Source organism: Ambystoma mexicanum, chromosome 12, assembly GCF_040938575.1.
Source record: "Ambystoma mexicanum isolate Mex_15411 chromosome 12, UKY_AmexF1_1, whole genome shotgun sequence".
Taxonomy (NCBI): Eukaryota; Metazoa; Chordata; class Amphibia; order Caudata; family Ambystomatidae; genus Ambystoma; species Ambystoma mexicanum.
In genome coordinates this window covers 52,503,853-52,528,080 of record NC_090936.1, presented here as the reverse complement: position 1 = coordinate 52,528,080, position 24,228 = coordinate 52,503,853, and the positions used below count along the sequence as shown (strand labels likewise).

Sequence of the window (24,228 nt, the reverse complement as noted above, 5' to 3'; positions counted from 1 at the left end):
GTGGGTCCCTGCCGTTTCTGGCCGTTGTGCTTGTGATTCCGTGTCCCTCCCGAAGCCCTCCTGCGTCTGCCCGCTTATGGTGGCTAGGGTGCGCCGGGCGCCCCCTCTCGTTACGTGGCACTGGTGGCTCCCCCCAGCGTGCTCCTCTTATGTCCCCATAGCCGCTGTCTCGGGTCCGCTGCACTTGGTTTCAATGCTCTGGGAGGGGGGGTTCCTTTGGTGCCCCCGCTGCTCATATAAGTCTGGAGTGGGCGGGGGGGCCACTATGTTATGCGGTATGATGTTCTTTGGGGGAGGGTCACCCCCATCCAAAATGTTTACGTATATTGCAGCTATGCGGTGGATGTTCTTCATACATTAACCGGATTTCCAAAATTTCTCTCTTGTTCTCCCCCCCCCCCCCGGGGTATTGTTCCATACTCCAGATATGTGGGTGTTCCCGCTACCCCCCTCGCGGGGGCTCACCTCTTGCTCCAGCCGAGGTATCCCGGGGGCGGCCCCCGCTCCACTTATCGAGCGGTACGCCCCGAACCCGCCGTCCTCTCCGGCCTTCTGCGCCTTCTCGAGCCTCCGTCACTGCCACGCGAGCTCGGCGCCAACGTCCCGCCTTGCTCCGAGCCGCTCGTCTGTCTGCTACTGTAGAGGGGTGGCCCTGCACCGTGGTCGCCGGCGGCACCCCAATCCCGGGTCACACCTGAACCCGCTCCACGGAGGGGGCCGCAGCACTGCTGTCAACTCCAGCATCCTCAATCTTCTGCCCGCAGCTTGTCTACTTCCAACCCCCTGAAGGGTTCCTCTCAGGCCCGATGGGGGAGGGGCAGACCGCTCACTCACTCAACTCTCCGTCCGTAGTGCTCGTTTCGTCGAGCCGCGTTGGCCCCAAGAGGGTCGGGGGGGAGATCTCCAGCTTTCTGGGGGGGGGGGTGCAATTCGTGTAAGCCGAGCCGCTTACCGCTTCATTTGTGCTTTATTTTCGGCAGACCAGGCGGAGCACGGCTTAGATGCGGCTCCTCACCCCGGCGGTCATCTTGGATCAGCACCACTGTCTTTTTTAAAGTTGTGACAAAGGGCCTCATTACATGGAAGGTGGTAATGGTTAACGGCCACCGTTAATGGTAACGGTGACCGTTAACCATTACCGCCTTACCAACCCGCTAAGGGACCTCGTAGCTGATTACGGCTCGTAAAATTGCGGTGCCGTAATTAGCGCCTTCCGCATTCCCATATAGCCCTATGGGGCAGAAATGGGAATGGGGAAGGGCAATGGCGGAAGGGGAATTTACCGCCCCACCAACCTTGGAATGGGGCGGTAAATCCCCTTTCCGCCAAGGCGGTGCCGGTATTTTACCGGCATGAGCCATGGCGCTAATAGCACCATGGCACACCGCCTTCCGTGTAATGAGTCCCAAAGTCAATAATCTGACCTTAACATGTGGTGATAGGAACTCTTCTCAACCTGGGGTGGGAAGCCTGCCTGAATGGAAGGCAGAGCCAGTCCTACCCCAGAGGGGTCCTGAAATTTGGTTATAGGATGGTTGGCCAAATTTCATCCAGCGGCTTTAATTATAATAGGGTGCATGAGTGTATGAAAGGGGATTAATTCATATTTTATTATATGGCTAGTACCAGAGTCCAATCTCTAAGGGGGGATTGGGACTCAAACCCGTGCTGCTCTGTGATTTCTTGCTTCCAGGACAAACGCGTTGCCCCAACCATAGCATTTGTGTTAGTATGTAGAAGGGAAAACATATCAAAATACATGGGGAAATCATAAGGATCCTATGAAAAGCTTTCTGTTGATCGAGCATGACTACTGCCAAGGATATGTTGTCCTTTATTTAGAGGTCAATACCAGTTAAAAAAGTTTAAATGTAAGCATTAATATGTCTACCTTTAATTGAAACTGTTTTTGATTATATCTAATACCTCCAGGAAGTGGGCCCCATAAAAGGACATTACAGGAGAGTCTAACGTTGATCAGGTGTGAACTTTCAACACAAGACTTTAATTGTAGGAATCTAACAAATTGCTTTTTCGCTGACCACAAAAACGCTTTTAATTTAAACCGAAAATAAAATCTGAGGCATATAGCATTTTTCAGATAAAGAAAAATGCAATTCCAGAAAGAATAGAAAATAAATATTTCAAAATATTTATTAGCACTCATGTTAGAAGAGACCATACACATAGAAGCAGCTCTATCTGGCCAACGCTTACATATACTTGGTTTTGTGGTGACCTTTACTTCAAAAGGGATTCTCCAAAACATACCTCTTCTGTGACTTTCCATATTTCTTCATCACTCCATTTTCCATAAGGATCTAAGTTCTTCCGGAAGCTCCCAGAAAATATAAAAACTTTCTGTAAGGTTAAAATAATAAGAAAGAGCCATACGTCATTTATGTCATTTAGATTACGCTTCAGAGAATTCCCAGTATTACATTTTTCAGGAATTCAAGTTTTGCAGTCTCAGATAATGGTCTGTTTGTAAATAATGTATACAATTCTAAGACTGTGTTTGTGTGCATTGGCAAAATGTTCACTTAAGCAGAAAATAAAGTAAAGGGATATGCATCCCAAACAAATGCACACTTCTAAGCATACATCCATTCTATCCACTAACCCACCATCTTCCTATTCAAACTCACAATCTTTGCACAAACTTACTGATCTGTTTGCACATAAACAAACATGCCCCTCAATAAACAAACACTATACATTTTTCAGAACACAACATCCTACTAGCTGTGTCTAGGTGTATTGCACAATGTCACAATTAGGACGTTATGAAGAACCTTTTAAAACTCCTGTTTTCCTACTATTTAATTGTTACACAATACTCAAGTTATCATCCGCAGTTGGGACCAACCTTCCCTGAAATAGAAAATACGAAATAACAAGACTGTGTGAACGAACTGCTAAGCCTTTATCAGTGTAGTCTGATCTATACTACAGATTCTTCCTTTTTAAAGCTTATGTACTATTTTGATCAGACAGACAACAGCAATGCATGTTATTAAGCCTGAAACATATTTTCGAATGGATTTTGTCCTCCCACGTATTCCTCATCTTAGATATATCCTTACCTTCAGCTTTCCTGCTTCGGAAATATTTTCTCTCCACTAGAGGACGCTCCACTCGAGGCGGCGGCATCGATGTCTCTCGGCGGCATCTGTCGAGTGTCGACGTCATCCGTAGTATAATTGCCACGAGCGCGCCCGTTGGACTCAGTTTCATTTTTCCGTTAGCTTCGCTTCGGATCGAAATAAAACGGCACTTCAGTCACAGTGAATTATGTCGTCTTCCTCGAACCCGTCTACTCCGAAAATGGGGTTTAAGAAATGTCTAAGATGCGGAAGAAAAATGTCGTTGACCGACCCTCATCGTAACTGCCTCTGGTGCCTCGGGTACGAACATCCGATCGACGACTGCGGCTCGTGCCAATCTATGACCCATAAGGCCTTGAAAGAAAGACGAGGTAAACTGGCGGTGGGGGAGGAATCTTCGAGAGGGAAGAAAGACTCGGCTGAGTCTTCGGCAAAACGCCATAAAAAATCAAGATCGAGGAGTAGATCAAGGAAGTCCTCTTCTTCTTCGTCCAAAAAGGCAAAGAAGAGACGACACCGATCGCCCTCCTCTTCTTCACCCTCGACTTCGGAGGAAGTTATTACTTGTCCAACTAAACATGACTCCCCTAAAAAGTGGAAAGCATTTAGAGAGTCGATGATAAAACATTTTGAGAACGCGGCCCAGACCCGTCCAAAAATGTCTGTTGAAGGTCATGCCTCTACTCACAAAAGAAGTAACAGAGGAAGGTCTAAAACTTAAAAATCTGACAAGAAATTGTCGAGGGTGTCTTCTAGGGACTCTTCTCAGACACCTAAAAAGACGGACCTTAAGAAAAAGGCTTTAGACGTTGATACGTCTTTAAAGACCTCGACGAAAACATCTTTCAAGCCTCTGTCGAAGGCTGTCGCGTATAAAGGGTCGACGACCCAGCAGAAAAAAGTCACGTCGAGTGCTTTATCGACGACCTCGAAGACTTCTTCGACGGCGTCGAGTGTTTCGAATGCTCCTTCGACAACGTCGACTGCCTCGAATATTCCTTCAACAGCATTGTAGTGCCTCCGGAGACATCGAGAATACCTCGATAACATCGAAGGTAACGGCCACAACTTCAACGCCATCGATGTTTCTGTCGACGTCGACACCAATTACAGGGTTGAAACCTATTCCTGAGAAAGTATTTCACCCAGAAAACAGACATGATTTTTTCCAAACTATGTCACCTGTATATGGAGAAATGTCCTCAGAAAATGGAGGATGAAGAAGAAGATGAACCTGAAGTTTCATAAGCAGGAGTAAAATATGGTATAAGAGATGTTCCTGAGGAATTAATCAATCCTCATTTAAAAATGCAGGACTTGTATTAATGTTTACAGTCTGCAAGTGGACTGGATACATCCCCTGAATACGAATTTGAAAGACCAGATCCAGCAGAACATGCTGATTTGGGTTACAGAAAACTTATGAATAAAGTAACAGAGTTTATGGGATGGGGTAGGAATTCACCTGTATACCAGGATAATGATATGACAGATATTTTGTCAGGAGGTCCTCAACCAGATCCCATACTTCCCTTTCATATTGCCCTGCAAAGGAGAGTAAATGCTGCTTGGGAAAGACCGGAATCTATTCCAGCAGTGAATAAAAATAATGTGGCAAAATACAGACCTTGTAACTCTGATCCAGAGTATTTGAGTAAGCATCCTTCTCCTGAGGGTCTGGTAGTGCAGGCAGCCACATCAACAAAAAATGCTGCATACCCTACAATTCGCCCTGATAGGGATGACAAGAAGGTAGATACATGGTCGAAAACATGAGGTATACCGGAGCCTACTGGTGAAGTCTCGGAAGGTAAGTGAGGGAACGGGCTAGCTGGTAGCGGCACAAAAGGGTCTTCGCCCCACATAATCACGCAAGAACAAAACATCCAGAATTCAGGGGATAGGATGTAACCCCTAATCCAGAGAGAAGTAGGCAGAGCAATAAGGAGAAGTGGTTCCCAATAAGGGCACATACAAGACCCCCAACCATAAGGACACGTATCAAGAAAGGTACACAAGTCATCTTCCTCGTGGCAGTACTTAGCAGGTGAGTGAGATGTCTGTGAGAGCATAGAAGTAGAAAAGCATGGGTCTGGGACCCGCACCCAAAACAGAAAGGAAGCACAAATCATCTTCCTAGTGGCAGTACTTGGCAGGATAGTGAACCAAGTTGGCCAATCTCAAGATGTGAAGAAGCCTGGGTCTGAGACCATGAATATCATTGACAATGACTGTTGCAAAATATACTTAAGGAAGGATCAATGGTACCAGGGGAAGGAAGTCACCCCCCTGGTGGTGTTGAACTGTAAAACCAAAGTGAGAGGCCTGGGAAAGGGAGTCATTCCCCCTGGTTATGTTGAACTGTGAAATTCAAATACCAGGAGTAGGGAGTCATTCTCCTGGTAACCAAAGCTGAAGAGAATGTATGGTACAAACTGTTGTGCCTGACAGAGAGAAGTGTCAGAACTTCTGTTTTTTTGTGTTGGAGGACAATTTTGATCTTGGGGAAGGGAGTCCTTCCCCCTGGAGTGAGAAAACAGAGAACATTCAGATGCAGAGTTGTTAGGACTGATTTTCTATACTCTGGCCTGGTGGACAGTTGTATAGCAGGCCAACCTATATTGTGACAGGAACAACTGGGAAGCTGTAGCCACACCAGTTTAGGTAGCAGTAACAGGGTGTCTAGGCTAAGTTCTTCAGAGGTGGTGAGCTTGTAAAGGGTCCACAATGAGGTCACACAATGGGAATCACAGATTACACTTAGACATGATGTATAAAAATACAGTTATTGGTTTATGGCCAAAACACAATATAGAAAAATGACTACTAACAGGTAGACGTATCACACAACACTATCAAACTAAATACATGTATACATTCACTTTGTTATAGGGCATAATACACATCAGCAACTCCTGCAAAGGAAGGGTTAGAATAGTACTATGCACAAAAAGGTCCACAGAGATGATCCCTAACTAAAATTGTCCAGCCTAAAGTTGTCTGGGGCCTTTTGCCCAATAATAAAGGATAGAGTTCCGCAGAAGTTAGGAGGCAGGAAAATATGATGCAGGTAGGGTCTCTGGGGTCCAGTGAAAGTCTTAGGGTTAGGGATCAAATTAGACTAATGCCCAAAAGTAGCCCCAACAGTCAGATGTATTGTGCAAGCAAGCAATGGCTAAGCCAATATTGTTATAAATAAGGTTTATTATAAACCCATTGACTTATAATGGGAGTATAGCGGTAGGTTAGAAACTCTGTAAATTACACCCCATACTCCGATTCTTCCCCAGACTTGGCAGAACAAAGGAAGGTGTTCCCGCTGAAAGTTGCAGTACTCGATTCACAGAAGTGACAGGTTTGAGCTGATCTCCGGTTGGTGTCTTTCACTGTTGCAAGAACTCTCCATTGAAGAATGCAGCAAAACTCGATGCAGCACTCCTCTCAGGACTGGACTCCGGTTAGGTAAGCTATTTCGGACAGTAGTGACCGCAGCAGGGCGACGCAAAAGGACTCAGCAGCTTTGGTCGGACTGTTCCTCCTATCTCAGGTCCCCTCGATGCTAGGACGCTGACATTTCGCAGCAGGTAGTCTCGCAGGGCCTGCTGAGCATCCCCCAAGTTTCAGGCCGCAACTCGGTACAGCGACGTCAGAAGCACGGTAGCCCAAAACAAAGCTGGTCAGCCACAGGACAGTTCCAGGGCACTTCCGAAGGCTTCCTTTGGCAGGGCACCGAGCAGACGAAAAAAATGGATGGTCCCTCACTCCAAGGGTCACAGCTCCTTCACAGTACTGCTAAAGATCACAAGCAAGACAGGGCTCCTACAGGACAGCAGCAGAAGTTGGTTGCCAGGCCTCCTTCAGTCAGGTCTCAGGTTTCTTTGCAGGTTTCACAGCTGGACTGGATACTTGGCTCCTTCACGTTTCTCCCGGATCTCTGAAGAATGGGTGCAGGGGTCCTCTTATCCAAAAAGCCACGTAATAGCCAATACCAGGACTAGCCAACACACACACCCAAGCAGTGGTGCAATCAGGACCACTGGCAGAAACATTCATGCATACTACTCAGACACACCAAAACCAGTTTGTGGATTGGGGTCAGACAGACCCAGCCCACATCCTGCTAGCAAACGCACACAGCCCTCCAGTAGCCCGCCAAAAGCTCCTACTTTCCCGGGCACTGGAAGTCCTTATAACGATCTTCCTGGCCTCTCAGACCAGGAAGAAGGCTAATGAACAAGATGGCAAAAGGACAGGTGAAAAACTAGGTGGCACAGCCATATTTGGACACTGGCCAGAGTTAGTAGCCAAATGTGGTAAACGTGGTAAAGCTAAAACAAAAATCCCCAAAAAGTGGGAACAAGTCACTGCTGCCACCAGCCTATCCTTTTAGCACACATAGAGTAACCATTAATCATCTGAGTGTTAGTCTAGGGCAAAACAAAAATGCACCCCATTGTACTGCAGTGTAAGCTGCATTGTACAATAATAAAGAGTTACCACAAGTGATAAAAAAGTAACCAAAAGTAGTAACACAGAAATACGACTAAGGGAAACAATGTTTCCCAGTACTGACAGCCTAAAGGACATATCAGTTTCGCCATAACATATGAGCAAAGGCCAGTGTAGTGAAGTTCAAGGCGTCACTGCACTACAGAAAGTACAGGTCAGATTAAAAAATAAAAGCAAAACATTTAGGGGTTCCATAGAGATGGAAGGAAAAGTGCAGTAAAGAGAATTCTTTCTTAACTAGTGTGTTATAGGAGTGGATGTCCTTTATTGGTGAAGTACTGAGACCAGGGTAAGGGAGCCATTCCCCCTTGTAAAGAACTTGCAAGGCAAATCATAGTAACTGTAATACCCAGTCCAGGAGAAGCGAGTCATTCTCCTGGACAAAGAACATTGGTGCAACATTTAGTTTAGTTATAAGGTTAAGGGACAGAAGCAGGATTTGACATGGGAGGTAGACTATTGATTTACACTGACATTCTGACAGAACCCTTAGTGTTTTAGTTGATGTGGGCAAACCCTTCTTAGAGATGGGGAAAGTTAGGTTTTCTCTTTATTTTATTGACTAATAAAAGTCTATAGCAATCACCATACCACCTGTGAGTGAGTGGGGTCTCCTCCTTCTGCACCCTTACATCTCTATATAGGGTTTAAATATTTTTAGTACCCATGTGCTCAATGTGACGATCCATCAAATGTCGTTACTTCTCCCCGAGAGGGAGCCCCTTTCCATGAGGCCAGGGGGGTTGAAGCAGCTACTTGGGTCCGCTGAGGGGTGGTATAATGCGGGAGGCTCTCATGGGGAGGGACATGCCCCGCCCCCCGATAAGGATGAACACATGGGTAGAATTAGGCACAACATCCCCAACCTAACCTTCCCAAGCCCTTTACCACCTTTTTACCAACTTCCACTGGCTAGCACTTCCATTTGCTACTGTGACATTACACCATTGACTGTCTCCAGTACTGAGACGAAGGAGAATTCCTGGGAAGCAGCTACTGACACAAAGAGGATGCACGGATGCATGGATGCAGGAAGAACACTTCTGTGAATGCAGAGGAACGTTCTAACTTTTCAGGAAGAAGCATACCTGTACTGACTTCAAAAACCGAAGAGGGACTTGACACTAGGTAACCCATCCCCGGAGCAACAGCGTTCACGGAAGCTGTTGGGGACAGGAGATTCAAAGGGCTGGAGACTGCGACGCCATCAGAGGAGGAAACATGTCTCTAGCGGGTCTGACACAAGACTGTGCAAGAAGCTGTCGAGGCAGTAGCATGGCCTCCACGAGGAGGTGGACTGTGCGGACTGTAAACAGGCGCTGATACTGCAGGTAGCCAAAGGCTGCAGAGCTGCCACAGCAAACCCAAAGTCGCTGGAAGCCACAGATGACCAAAAAAGGCAAGTGCAGACCTCAGAAGAGACCAGAGCCTGGTGTGAAGATCCCAGAAGGTACGGGAGAAAGCAGGCTGACCAGTGGGGGCACCATAGGGTCTTGATGACATATTAATGGCACATGGGGAAAGAGGGGCAAGCACATGTCCCTTAACTTGAAAAAAGAAAGTACGAGTGAACTTTGCATAAGAGGAAATCTTCCTCATGTCAGTGATAGTACCAAAACCACTGACCACCAGAGAAGGGTCAAAGACCCCAATGTGAGAGAGTGTGACTTTTGCATCTCAGAATGTCTTCCTCGTGTTGGTGGTAGCCCAAGGCACTAGCCATCAGAAAAGGGTTGAGAACCCCAACAGAAAAGAGCAAGATAGAAATACTGGTCCTCTTCCTCGTAGCAGTGCTTGGCAGGGTAGTGAATCAAGTGGGCCAATTCAAAGAAGAGGCGAAAGAGAACCAGGGTCTGGGATCCAATACCAGAAAGAGATATGAGTCCTCTTCCTCGTGGCAGTACTTAGCAGGGAAGTGAATCAAGTGGGCCAAGTCAAAGAAGAGGTGAAACCAGAATTGGGCATTGTAGGTGTGAAGCCTGATGGAAAGAAGACCAGGATTAGAAAGTCATTCCGCCTAGTTGTGGTGAACTGAGAGCAAGATACCAGGAGAAGGTATTCATTCTGCTGGTGCCTGGACTGTAAAGCCCAAGAAGGCCTGGGGAAGGAAGTGATTCCCCTAGGCTGTTTGAAAGAACAAATGACAAGATACCAGGAGAAGGGAGTCAGTCTTCTGGTAATTCAGACTCGGTCCGAAAGGGCCTGGTGAAGGGGGAAGGGAGTCATTCCACCAGGCTGTCGGAAACCGGATGTAAGGAAAAGAGAGCGATTTTCCTAACCCACCAAGAGGCAGTACCAAAGTGCTTAGGACTCTGCTATTAGGGGAAGGGAGCCATTCACCCTGGCAACGTGTGAGACACGAGACTATTTTGAACTGAATAGATCTGTTAGAACAAACCAGGAACTTGAACCCAGAAGAAGGGAGTAATTCTCCTGGGATCAGCCAGAACAATACTACTTTAATTATAGTTTCTAGTGTGAGGGACAGAAGCAAGGTTTTCTTGATACAGGACCGTGGACATTTGGAGTTGACAGACACCCTGACCGTCACCTTAGATCTTTCAGTTCAGGCAGGGAAACCCCACTCCTAGGGATAGGGATAGATAGGTTTTCTTTTCTCTTTTTCACTGAATAAAAGTCTTTACCCACCAATATGCCACCTTCGTGTCAGCCTCCTTCTTCTGCCTCCTTAAATCACATAGCAAAAATGGTCTTCATGGCTTCTTCAAATTGAGATTGGGGCTCATTACAGGTCTGATTGTAACCCTGCCGGTGCTACCGGCGGGTTGTCGCCGGACCCTTAAATAATTGCTGGCGCCTGACTTCCCGGTGCCAACGGGCTATTCCAAGTCCGGTGGCTGGGAAGTCAGGCGCCAGTAATTTCGTTAATCCCCATTCCCATAGAGTCCCACAGGACTCTATGGGAGTGGGGACATAGAAGCACCGCCACCGTTGTTAATAGTGCCGGTGCTTGCTTGACTGCATTGCCTACTGTGACCACTTTGCCTGTCGGGGTCAGACCTGTTGGGCACAGCGGCTCTGGTAGGCAAACCCGTAGTTTGCCGGTCCTCAAACAAAGGTGCCTGTGAGCTCAGCGGCACCCTTATTTCCGGACCGGCAAACTCAGCATGAGGCACATTGTCTAAATGTACTTCATATTATTTGCATATATCTGTGTCAAATGATCCATTTATGTTCTCAATGTAATACTTGAGTTATAAGCAGCCAAGCATCTCATCGATGACCGCAGGCCACGAGGAAAAATGGAAACAAATAGGCAATAATAGCACATTGGTGTACATCACACTTTATGGCCACTGAATTCATGAAATAGCTTTTCAGTGCACAGTGCATGGATTTATGGTTGTCTAAATTACAACTTTGTGAATCATATGGTTATTTTTCATCCCTAATGCATCCAAAACCACATTTTCACAATAGGAACCATTTTACACGCTTTAAAGTATGTCGGCAGGGGTGAAATCACCAAGAATGCAGTAGTCTATCCAGTTTTGATATTGCCCAAACTATAATAGTTTTATTTATAAGTGGTCAGCAATGTAATACAAGCCAAGCTAGTAGGCAGCTGCACAACTAATACTTACACCATTTATAAATGTGTTATTGTGTACACGTTATAATCAATTGATATGTGTTATCTGTGCTAGATAAAAGAACAAATCTTTTCAAACCACATTGATTTTTTGTGTAACACTTTTTGCACCTAATTATAATCTATTTGAAGTTCCCAATTTAATGTAAAGATTATAAAGTGGTCTGGAAAATGTACCTGTGGTATGACGCCAAAGGCTTTTCTCCACTGCTCTAAGGAGATATTCTCCCATGAAATCCCATCAATTTCGATATCACCGTGGGTCACCAGCAGCCTCAGGAGGGCGGACAATAGGGTGCTTTTCCCTGATCCAGTTCTTCCAAGCAAACCGACCTAAAATGTAAACAAAGTATACATTGTTAAAATGCAACTAAATATAACATTGCCCACTGATCCCTTGCACAACTGAACTTAGTAGCTCTTATATACCTAAATAAACACATTAAAGAAATTAACAACGTGTGTGAGGGGTCAGAAATGTGATGCTGACACATTTTAGAGTGTTTTTCAAACATTGCCATTTTATTAAACTAAGATTGTAAATACAACACCTTCGTTGCCCTACTCTAACAGGGATTTCCCTGCCTAAATAAACTAAGGAAAACGACTCTAACATACCATTTCTGGCCCTCACACTTAAACAACAGCATAGATAAGAAAGTATATGGTAATTTATAAATCAAACACTTATATATGTAACACCTTTGAATGTGATATTCATAACCTGAGAGAATTCCCCTTCCCCAGGTTTTAAGTCAAAGTCAGGCCCAAAACAACAAGGAAATTCAAGGTTGAAACAGAGTTCCAACACGGTTCCTGATAAAGTCTGTATGGATTGAATGAAACGCCCACCACTTCACATTTTAACCCAGAGAAGATCCTTCTCCTACAGGAACAATAGTTCAAGAAGTTCTATTAACACAAATGCACTGTTTCAAATGGATTCTATCCTCCCACATATTCCTCATCTTTGATATTCAATATCCAGCTTCAGCTGCTTTGAAAAAAAAAAATTCAGCATAGGGCCCTGTGCGTCCATGGAGTCGACTCGATGTCCCTCGAGGGCCTCTGTCTCGAGGATGATGTAATTGAAGACATAAATAGCACACGCAGCTCCCGTTGGCTTCAGTTCTGTTTTTCTTAGTAAGCTTATGCTTTGAGAACTACGGTACGCTTCACTATTTCCTCTTGAAATAATGTCTTCATCTTCCACACCGTCTACACCGAAGACCGGGTTTAAAAAGTGTCAAGACTTCGATGCCAAGATGTCGCTGACTGATCTGCATAGAGTATGCTTGTGGTGTCGTGGTGTGGAGCACAAGACCTCAACCTGTACAAAATGTCAATCAGTGACCGTAAAAGGTCTGAAGGAGCGAAAGGGGAAATTAGCAGTAGGTAGAGTCCCTAAGAAATCCCCATTGACTACCCCATCGAAGAAACCTTCTGACGATGTGAGAGGCGACTCTCCTCGAACAAAGAAGGCAAAAAGGTCCGGGTCAGGGAGTGGCTCCCACCACTGCTCATCGTCGTTGAGGAAGTTAAAGAAGAGGCACCATAAGTCACCTACTTCGATGTCCTCGTCCGACTCCTCTACTGAGAGTGCTATATCCTGTCCCACAAAGGCCTCTACTCCTGCCAAATGGGAAGCATTCACGCAAGAAATGCATAAAATATTCGAGAGCGAAAAACCCTCGACAAGCCATGCTCCTACCCCGCCTTATAAAGCCGGTAAGAAAATAGCTTGGGCCAAATCCTGCACACCCTCGAGCCCGGAACAAAGGGCAGATCCACACTGAGAGCTGTTGAGGCTTTGAAACGATGAGAAATCATCGAGGGATCCTTTGAGTCATAAATCGAAAGAAAGGTCAAGATCATCAACGCCTTCAATGCTATCAATGCCAGCTGCGCCATCTAAGCCAGCAGACCCACCGACACCAGTGGCCCAACGATGCCATCTAAGCCTTCGGTGCCATTGAAGTCGAAAACGTCATCCTCAAAGACATCAATGACTGCTCGGGCATTGGGATCAAAATTTTCGAAACGTTTGACGCCATTAACTGAAAAAAGCTTCACTCCTTTACCAAGAAATGATTCTGACCTCTATTTATGAGCACAATGAGCCATATGATATTGATGTGCCCTTTGATTTCTAGTATGGCACACATAATTTCCTGGGTAGCTTAATTTCAGAGGAGTCCCGACTGAAAGATCTATATGAGAATTTGCAGACAGCCAGTGGAGTGGACACTTCACCAGAATTAGAATTTGGAAATTTTGGAAAGCTGGAGTCAGATGAACATGCAGATGCCTCATACAGGCAGTTAATGACCAGGGTAGTGGATTACCTGGGATGGAGCAGTCCTGCCCTCCCTTTCAAACAAGATGACCTTACAGACATCCTTGATAAAGGTCCTCAAAAGGATCCCATTTTACCTTTCCACATTGCTCTTCAGAAGAGATTAAGTGCCAATTGGGAAGCACTGGAGTCAAGTCTGTCAGTGAATAAGAACTTGACAAGAAAATATCGTCCATCAAGTAGTGACCCCAGCTACTTATCAAAACACCCTACCCCAGAAAGTCTGGTGGTGCAGACGGCAACCGCTACATCAAAACAGGCAGCCTATCCAACCAGATAGGGATGACAAAAGGGTACATGCTTGGTGCAGAAAGGTATTTCCCACTGGGAGCATGGCTCTTAAATCAGCCAACTTCACATGTGCCTTGGCAAAGTTTTCATACACTCTATGGGACTGCATTTCTATGGCGGCTGAGCATATTCCCGAAGGGGAGGAAAGAGGCGGTCTCCATCAATCTTTGGAGCTGAGGGCCATCAGACTAGCGCTGAAGGCCTACTTGCCCTCTGTACTGGGAAAGAATATCCTGATAATGACAGACAACACAGTGGCCATGTACTACCTCAACAAGAGAGGAGGTGTAGGGTCACTACCACTGTGCTGAGAGGCAATGCAGTTCTGGTACTGGGCAATTCAAGAAGGAATCTCCCTATCAGCAGTTCACCTAGCCGGAAAGGAGAACACAGCGGCGGACACTCTCAGCAGGCAGAGCACAGTCTTCCACGAGTGGGAACTAGCTCAGAAAGTCCTTCAAGAGATCTTCACCCTTTGGGGAACCCCTCAAGTGGACCTGTTTGTGACCAATGTCAACCGGAAGTGTGAACTGTACTGCTCCAGGGAATTTCCCCCAAGAGGAACTCTAGGAGACTTGTTCATGGTGGACTGGGAGTTAGCACTCCTGTACATGTTTCCTCAGTCCCTGTCATTCCTCACGTGATCAGGAGGTTGAGAAAGTTCGGGAAATCAATTATCCTAATTGCCCAGGATTGGGCCAGGAGGATGTGGTACCCAGACCTTCTGGACATGTCCATCTGCCCTCCAATACGTCTTCCACAAAGAGAGGACCTTCTCTCAAGGTAGGAGGGTCGGGTTCTCCATCCAGAGGTCAAGACTCTCAGCCTTCACACATGGTTTCTGAGAGGTTGAGATACAAGGAATGGGAAATCCCGGACGACATAATGGAGATTTTGCTTTCGGCCAGAAGGCCAGCAACAAAGTCTTTGTACCGCTGCTGTGGGAACAGATTGTGCAGCTGCTGAAAGGACAAGAAGGTGGACCCTTTCCTTTGCAAACGCCACAGGTGTTATCCTTTCTACTGTACCTAGCCATTCTGGGGCTCCAGGTTGGGACCATTAAAGGTTATTTGGTGGCGCTATCCATCTTCAAACCCTCGTCTGAAGAAACTTCACATTTTAAGATACCTTTGGCGGTACAATTTCTGAAGGGGCTCACTAATGTGTTCCCTTCATCTCCCTTTCAGGTTCCCATTTGTGACCTGAATCTGGTGCTAGAATTTCTTCTGTTCACCATTTGAACCTCTACATTCATGCCCCTTAAGATTACTAACTTTCAAGTCCAGCTTGTTGATAGCACTAACTGCAGCCCATAGAGTGAGTGAGTTGCAGGCACTATCCTCAAAACTTCTATTTACTGTGTTTCACAAGGACAAGGTCATCCTGAGGGCTAAGCCTTCATTTTTACCTAAGGTCATTTCAGATGTTCATTTAGGACAAAACATTGTGTAACACACTGTCTACCCTCCACCTCATACTGGCAAGGAGGAGAGGTTGTACAGGCTCTATCCACGTAGGGCTCTGAACATCTACATTTCAAGGTTATCAAAACTTCATCTGGACAACCAACTATTCATAGGTTATACAGGTCATAGACTGGGTCAGGCTGTGACAAAGCAAACCTTATCCAGATGGATTATTCCTGCGATTTCAGAATGCTGCAGGGTGGCGGTCAAGGATCCTCCAGAAGGCTTAAGGACCCATTCCACTAGGGGCATGGCTACCTCCTCTGCTTTGCAAAACGGTGTTCCTAGTAAAAACATTTGTGAGGCAGCTATGTGGTCAACAATACACACTTTCACTAAGCATTAGTGCCTTGATTCTACCCTATGCCAGAATGGAAGCTTTGGAAAAGATGTCCTCTTTTCGGTTAATGGAAACCATTAATGACAAAATTCTTACTCCCTCCACCTAAATTAACACTGCTTTCGGAGTCTATCTAAGATGAGGACTTCGTGGGAAGACACAGTCCATTCGAAGAACAAGTTACTTACCCCTAGTAGTGTTCTTTCAACTGATGTTCCTCCCACGTATTCCTCGTCGCCCTCCCAGCCTAACCCTCAGTAGAATTTCCCATGCTATTACAGCTTTCGCTCCTTCACAGCCTAGTACGGTCAAACCCATTTTGATGCGAGTAGTTCTACTTGAGAACGAAAAACAGAACTGAAAACAATAGGCGCTGCGCATGCTATTTATGCCTTCAGTTACATCATCCTCGAGACGAGGCCCTGCTCAGACGAAAAAAAATGTCCAAACCAGCTGATGCTGGATATTGAATATCAAAGATGAACATGTGGGAGGAACATCCAGTCGAAAAACCGTTACCAGGGGTAAGTAACTCGTTCTCTCTGTGCCATGTAGCAAAATGACTTATAGACTCAGAACACATCATAGTGCTTCCACCTTGACACTGTGAACCACAACAGCATAGTTCAATCCAGAGAAGATCCTTCTCCTCCAGGAAATAAAGTTCAAGAAGGTTGGTATGCAAAAATGTACTGCTTCTCTGGCAGTGCCATATAACACAATAACTTCTTGACTTATAATTAAGGATTAAAATGATTCACTTATGGGATTGAGCCACCTATTCTTTGTAACCGTAAACATGTGTGGTATACCCTTTCTCTTTACTTATGCACTTTCCATGAGGATTGGTTCTGTGGAGACATTCAACACTTAATTTATAAGTGTGTGTATTTGTATTGAATGCACCTTCTATCTGTGTCTAGGTAATATGTAGGTTGTATCCCAGATTTAAAGTGGTATTTTGTTTTTCAGAATTTAAGAGTGACATATGTATGATGTTTTATTGTATTATGTAATAAGCTTTGATCAAATTTCTATTAATTGAAAACTCTTTAAAAAGTATATACATCTGTTTTTATATGTGAAGTGGTAAGACCTATTGGACTATGCATCACATTTAATAAAATAAAAAATGTTTGCTCTATACTTATATGTGTGCCTATTGATATATTCGTTTAGCACCTTAAGTAAGGGCTGTGCCTAAATATAGGCCGGCCTTTTTAATATCAAAAATTGAAATGGTTCATCTTGGGGACCGCCCAGCTTGTGTTTATAGTTTTGCTCATTTGTCCCTAGGATGCCTTGTGAGTATTTTGCCCTTGTGTCAGATATGTTTGGACAGCCATGGCTGTCTTTAAGGAATCTAAAGTAATAAGGTTCACTTAAGTTTTATTTCATCACTTTGTGGGGTTTTCTTGTTTCTTGTTTATGTTAATTTCTCTTTGATTAATCTTATAGGGATTTTGGAGGGGTTATTTTTTCTGAGTTCTCCACGCCTGGTGCTTTCCTCATCTGGGTCCCCTTTTCTTCTTTTACAGACTTGGACTTTTCTTGGACTCAATTGTCCTCGTTGAGCCATTTGCATTATGGCTGAGAGTGCTACTTTGAATTACACAGAAGATCAAATTAACAATAGAATAAAGGGTCCTTCTTTTTTAATCCAGATAACACTAATTCTCAATTGATTCTTTTCAAACTACAGAGCATATGCAGGGGTTTTATCTGGCATAACTCCAGGAACAGAATAGCATTATGGAAGTTACAAAACTCGTATGAGCAAGGAGGCATTAGATTGCCAACCGTCGAACTATACTATCTGGCTAACCAACTCCAATATGTAGCTACATGGCTATCAGAACAACAAACACTAGAGTCTAAACTGTTGAGCGCTGAAAGCACCCCATATTTCTTAAACGAGAGGATGTGGTTACGAAACCACAGAGGGTGGGAGAAGGCAGATTGCTAGCCCTGGGAGGGAAAACGTGGCATAGAGCTTGCCAATTAATGGAGAACCCGTCCCATGTTCCCCACAGATTCCACTAGTGATGCTAGAAGGAGTAGATGAGCAAATGAGGCTGAAAATTAGAAGGAAGTGGGAACCGGTGGGCATAGCGACAATGGGGGATGTGTGGCAAGACGGGAAGGTGAAGGAATTTCCTACATTGGTGGAAGACACAGGGTTACATCAGGGACAGCATATCACATATGCTAGGCTGGTGAAGATTATCAAAGGTACGTGGCCGGAAACGGTATTGGCCCAACAGCCTGGGCAGCTCTAGAAACATATTATGACGTGTCGGAAGGGGGTCATGAGGTCTCCCGTATACATATACATGAGTTGCTGAGGTCTAGGGTTGAGAAAGAGGTGGTCCAAACGAGATTAAACTGGGAGGAGGATGTTGGGGAAGCAATGGAAGACTAGCTGTGGGTCAGAGTGCGGGGATACCATAAAAAGGTATTGAGAAACACGCGGCTGCAACAGATTCAGTTATACGTCACCCACAGAGCATATATGACCCCGGAGAAAATAGCTAAGTTTAAACACGTAGACACACAGACATGTCCGAAATGTGGGGAGGTGAAAGCAGGAATGGCGCATATGTTTTGGGCGTGCCCTGAGATAGGAGAATTCTGGAGGGAGGTGGCCCACTACATGGCAGAAAGAGATAAATTTGGACGTGACCTCCCCGTGGCCGTGCCTGTTAGGGGGGATTCCCAGGCCGAGGAGAGCTAAACATGTGAGCAAACCTAAAGGCCTTGCATATATACTTTCTAAACGTAGAATAGCAATGTGCTGGAAAGTGTGTGGGAGACCGCTGGCACACGTCTGGTGGCAAGACCTTCAGAAATGGGCGAATGCTGAAACAACGGTATAGCACGAGGCAGCAAGCAGCAGAGGGGAGGTGGAAGCAGACACTTTGGTCGCCTGGAGTCAACTAGTTGCAACATTATCTGAGACAGACCGGGGAGGAGCGGAAGAAACATTTGTAGGAGTGGGTGGGGGAAGAAGATGTGTGTTGTAGGTTGGGGGAGGGTGGAGTTGGGGGTGCAGAGGGGAAGAAAATGCAACATTTCTTGGTTCTCTCGAAGCTGGACTACTGTAACAGCCTCTATCTAAATCTTCCTGCCTCTACTCTCCTCCCTCTGCAACTCATCCAGAACAGAACTGCGAGACTTGTCCTTGGCCTCAAGCCCAGGGAATGTATCTCTCCAGGACTGAAATCTCTACACTGGCTCCCAGTGGCTGCGAGGATTAAGCTCAAAACCCTCTGTATTGCCCACAAGGCCTACTGGGGCCAAAATACCTTCAACTCTCTCTTCCTAAATATCTTCCCTCTCAAGCTCTTCGCTCATCCGCCTCCAACTCCCTCAGGGTCAGCTGCTTCTCCAAGCAACGAGTTAGGGGTAGATCTCTCTCCGCGGCTGGGGCCTCCCTCTGGAACAGCCTTCCTGCCTCCCTGAAACTTGAGGAGAACCATCTCCGGTTCCGGAAGCACCTCAAAACCTTCCTCTTTGCTTCTGCTTTCTTTCCCCCTCTCCCCTGCTAAATTACTGAAACTGCACTGAATCTGCAACTGGGCCACTCACCGATCTCGGTCTTTGGCCCAACCACTCTCCCCTTCCACTGCCTCCCTGGCAACCCCTGCACTGCGGGACTGTCTCTGCATCCCTACAGCCCTGCTTCCCAGCACTTGTTTGCACTTACCTTGCACTTGCCACCAGCTGGCCCTTATTATTTATCTTGTATTCTACTAACCCTATACTGCACTTTCCCCTCTCCATTTCCCCTTGCACTTTTCCCTTCCCTTCTACCCATGCACTTGCGCGATCTGATTGACACCTGGCCTAGTAGGATCGTTGTCTGTCTTCCCTTTGTTCCCCTCTCCCTGCCTCGTTGCGCCTTGAAACACTTGTGTATAGGCGCGTTATAAATGCCATATCATATCATATCATATCATAACATGAACTATGTGGAAGTTAATATGCATAATGGTCCATTGAGCTGTATGGTTGACATGTTGGAAAACTAATTTAATAAAAAACTTTACAAGTACCAGGCTAATCCCCATCCACTTTCTCAGTGCGGTCCCGCCGTTAAACAATGGGGGTTTGAAAAGATAATTGTTTGTGTTTGGTGAATCTGTTCCTGGTGTTGGCATGGTAAGTTCCATATTGGAGGGGATTTTGTTTCTCCATAATAGTTACTGGCTATCTATTGTCTTTATTAACTGATGTGGGTGCCTGCCGCTATGACTTGGCAGCACCATTCGGTTTCTCTGGCTGCCCTGTAGGACTGTGGCTGCGGTCTCCCTATCTACTCATTCTCGCCTCCTGTCGTGTACATTCAGAAGACTGGGGCTTTGGCAGCTGGGGTTCAGGTGATAGCTTGCTCGCTGCTAATGTAGGGTATTGTAGAACTGCACCAGCTAGAATGTTCATTACTGCTTCCAGGTGCTGGAAACCCTGCCACAGGGGTAGGAATAGCACTGGATATCACCCTGATGGGCCTCCCTCCCCGGGCTGAGAGGGGTTCCCAACTCCTCTAAACAAGGCCAGCGCACTGATCTTATCACAACAATAACTACAAAGTCAGTATTGCTAACCGTGTAAGATATCTATGTATATTGAAGTCAGCGATAGCGACTCTAGTTACAGAGAGCTTTCCTTACCAAGAGTACTTTGTGGGATGCTTAGACCTCCGGAGCCTTTGATGAATCTGCACAAAGCCTTCAAGAAAATATACATCGGACTTGAATTTTTCGGAAAACCTTGAAAAGGGCCATTCATGGGGGCAAAATGATAAGGGTAATCCCAAAACCTGCACTTCTCATATGATTCTGAAAAGACAAACTTTGCTTTAACCTTAAAAAAAAACTGCTAGATGGACTGCCACTGAACTTCTGAGTAGCTGGCACCTGATCCTAAAATTGTGTTTTACTGGATTCGGTGAAAATCGCTCCAGTATTTTTTTTCTTCAATATTACAAACAGTGGGTAAAAACTGTCCAAAATATAATTAGAGGTAATTCAAGCATGCAGACATATCCGTAATAGGTTTGTGTGTCAGTATCCGATATGCAGATGTTTCTAATGGCAGTCCATGTTGAGTAGGCAAAATACAGCGAGCCTGATTGGTTTGACGACGTGAAACATATCAACATTTTCAATGTACTACTGGCTCATGGATTTTTATTCACGGTCCATGAAAGTGCCTATGAACATCTTCAAGTGGGGCATATTGCACGCCTCTGGGTTTTCCCCAACCATAAGCAGGATGAGTACATATGGGTTCCAGACAAGGTTGCCACTTGGTGTGGCCTTTTGACATTCCCAGTCAGTTGCGACAGGAGGTGGCTTGAGAGAGGTCAGAGGATTGGCTACATGGCAGCACCAGGCACAAAGGCCATTGAGCACGGCTATGCTAGGGTTCTCTGCAAAGGCAAAGGCAGCTTTTGATGCCGGTGGAGAGGGGTAGACAGCTCCTGAGGGGACACTGTGGTTATAACAGATGCATCGTGAGTCATGGCTGGTGAATGTTTTCAGTGGAGGGGCCTACATTAGCAGGAGCGATCGAGCACAGTGAGGGAGTCCAGAATTATTAAGGAGTATCAGGGGTAAACAACACAAGTTTTTTAATATGTTGAAAAGGTGCAGTCTTTGAGAATTTTTGAAAAAATAGGGTAACACATGGACATGTAAAAATCCAGTAAATGTCATAATTCATGTTCAGTGATGGCTGGTGGATTTTCTCAGTGGCACGCCCAAAACATTAGTCAAATAAACATGAGTGCCTGACCTTGCCGAGGGAGCCCAACACTTTATAGTTGTGTTGGGGATTTCCCCCAAGGGACATGTTTAATGTAATGTTTTGAAATTGTGCATTGTATACCACAAATGGGGTAAAAAGCCATTTAATTTACAAATGGTTCTATAGGGGAACATATGAAAAAATCTATTTAATGCTGGTCACTGCAATATTTCACATTTAAATGATACTGCGGCTTCAATCTACACCAGCAATTTTAACTGAAAATAAGGTGCATGGGGCTGTGTCCACCATCTATTTATGCCAATAGTAACGACTACAGCAAATGTGTATGAGGCTGTGCATGCAATAGGTCTTTGAAAGCAATAATGGTGACTGTTAATCAGTTGCATGAGACTGAAGTCTGTTAATCAGTTGCATGAGACTGCAGTCAGAATGCATGCAGATCTCTTGAATGAGGCTGTCTGTGGGCAGAATCTGTCTACATCAATAACAATGGTCAGTGTTAATCAGTTGCATGAGACCGCAGTCCCAATGCATGCAGATCTCTTGAATGAGGCTGTCTGTGGGCAGAATCTGTCTACATCAATAACAATGGTCAGTGTTAATCAGTTGCATGAGACCGCAGTCCGAATGCATGCAGATCTCTTGAATGAGGCTGTCTGTGGGCAGAATCTGTCTACATCAATAACAATGGTCAGTGTTAATCAGTTGCATGAGACCGCAGTCCGAATGCATGCACATCTCTTGAATGAGGCTGTCTGTGGGCAGAATCTGTCTACATCAATAACAATGGTCAGTGTTAATCAGTTGCATGAGACCGCAGTCCGAATGCATGCAGATCTCTTGAATGAGGCTGTCTGTGGGCAGAATCTGTCTACATCAATAACAATGGTCAGTGTTAATCAGTTGCATGAGACCGCAGTCCGAATGCATGCACATCTCTTGAATGAGGCTGTCTGTGGGCAGAATCTGTCTACATCAATAACAATGGTCAGTGTTAATCAGTTGCATGAGACCGCAGTCCGAATGCATGCAGATCTCTTGAATGAGGCTGTCTGTGGGCAGAATCTGTCTACATCAATAACAATGGTCAGTGTTAATCAGTTGCATGAGACCGCAGTCCCAATGCATGCAGATCTCTTGAATGAGGCTGTCTGTGGGCAGAATCTGTCTACATCAATAACAATGGTCAGTGTTAATCAGTTGCATGAGACCGCAGTCCGAATGCATGCAGATCTCTTGAATGAGGCTGTCTGTGGGCAGAATCTGTCTACATCAATAACAATGGTCAGTGTTAATCAGTTGCATGAGACCGCAGTCCGAATGCATGCACATCTCTTGAATGAGGCTGTCTGTGGGCAGAATCTGTCTACATCAATAACAATGGTCAGTGTTAATCAGTTGCATGAGACCGCAGTCCGAATGCATGCAGATCTCTTGAATGAGGCTGTCTGTGGGCAGAATCTGTCTACATCAATAACAATGGTCAGTGTTAATCAGTTGCATGAGACCGCAGTCCGAATGCATGCACATCTCTTGAATGAGGCTGTCTGTGGGCAGAATCTGTCTACATCAATAACAATGGTCAGTGTTAATCAGTTGCATGAGACCGCAGTCCGAATGCATGCAGATCTCTTGAATGAGGCTGTCTGTGGGCAGAATCTGTCTACATCAATAACAATGGTCAGTGTTAATCAGTTGCATGAGACCGCAGTCCGAATGCATGCAGATCTCTTGAATGAGGCTGTCTGTGGGCAGAATCTGTCTACATCAATAACAATGGTCAGTGTTAATCAGTTGCATGAGACCGCAGTCCGAATGCATGCAGATCTCTTGAATGAGGCTGTCTGTGGGCAGAATCTGTCTACATCAATAACAATGGTCAGTGTTAATCAGTTGCATGAGACCGCAGTCCGAATGCATGCAGATCTCTTGAATGAGGCTGTCTGTGGGCAGAATCTGTCTACATCAAAACAATGGTCAGTGTTAATCAGTTGCATGAGACCGCAGTCCGAATGCATGCAGATCTCTTGAATGAGGCTGTCTGTGGGCAGAATCTGTCTACATCAATAACAATGGTCAGTGTTAATCAGTTGCATGAGACCGCAGTCCAAATGCATGCAGATCTCTTGAATGAGGCTGTCTGTGGGCAGAATCTGTCTACATCAATAACAATGGTCAGTGTTAATCATTTGCATTGGTCTGAGCCTGAACCCACAATAGAAACCAGCATTGCAACTGCCCCCACCATATATATATATGCATGTTTTCCATGCACGCAAACACTCATTCCCAGACACCCACCCGCACACTCGGTTAGCCATAGGCTTGCACACACGCATACACAGTGACGTTAATAAATACATACGCTCAAAGCTACAGACTAACAACTCTTGCTTGCACACAGACACTTAGAGAAATTGCATGAATTACATTCAAACATTCACACATGCTTACATCACAAAACACCTTTAAGTCTTCTGCTTTGCAGCAAATCTATTCAGGCAGAGGGGGTGGGGGGGCAGAGGTGTAGTGGATACTCAGGCAGAACGAATCCAGGCAGTTGCAGCGAACACACTTTAAAAATAAAAACGAAATTTAACAATGTGGGCGCTAGGCACTATGCCTGTTGGAGATAGGGAGTGTGAGCTGGGCTCGGAGGAGGGGCCCAGAGTAGGCAGCATTTCCCATAAGCTCTACCACTGGCTCCAGGAGGAGCACTGGGCATGTTCGAAGGCTATGTCCGAGGCACAGTGCCCACTGGGACTGGGCCATCG

The 24,228-nt window shown here is 45.6% G+C and overlaps 1 protein-coding gene across 1 annotated transcript in view; it reads right to left on the bottom strand.

Moving 5' to 3' along the window:
- Positions 1-24,228, bottom strand: part of CFTR (CF transmembrane conductance regulator) — a 1,072,657-nt gene that overhangs the window by 56,816 nt on the left and 991,613 nt on the right. The window contains exons 23-24 of the mRNA XM_069627944.1: positions 11,407-11,562; positions 2,272-2,361 (exon numbers count right to left, since the gene is read on the bottom strand). Of these exons, the coding sequence (XP_069484045.1) occupies positions 2,272-2,361; positions 11,407-11,562 (246 nt within the window). The remainder of the gene's footprint in view (positions 1-2,271; positions 2,362-11,406; positions 11,563-24,228) is intronic.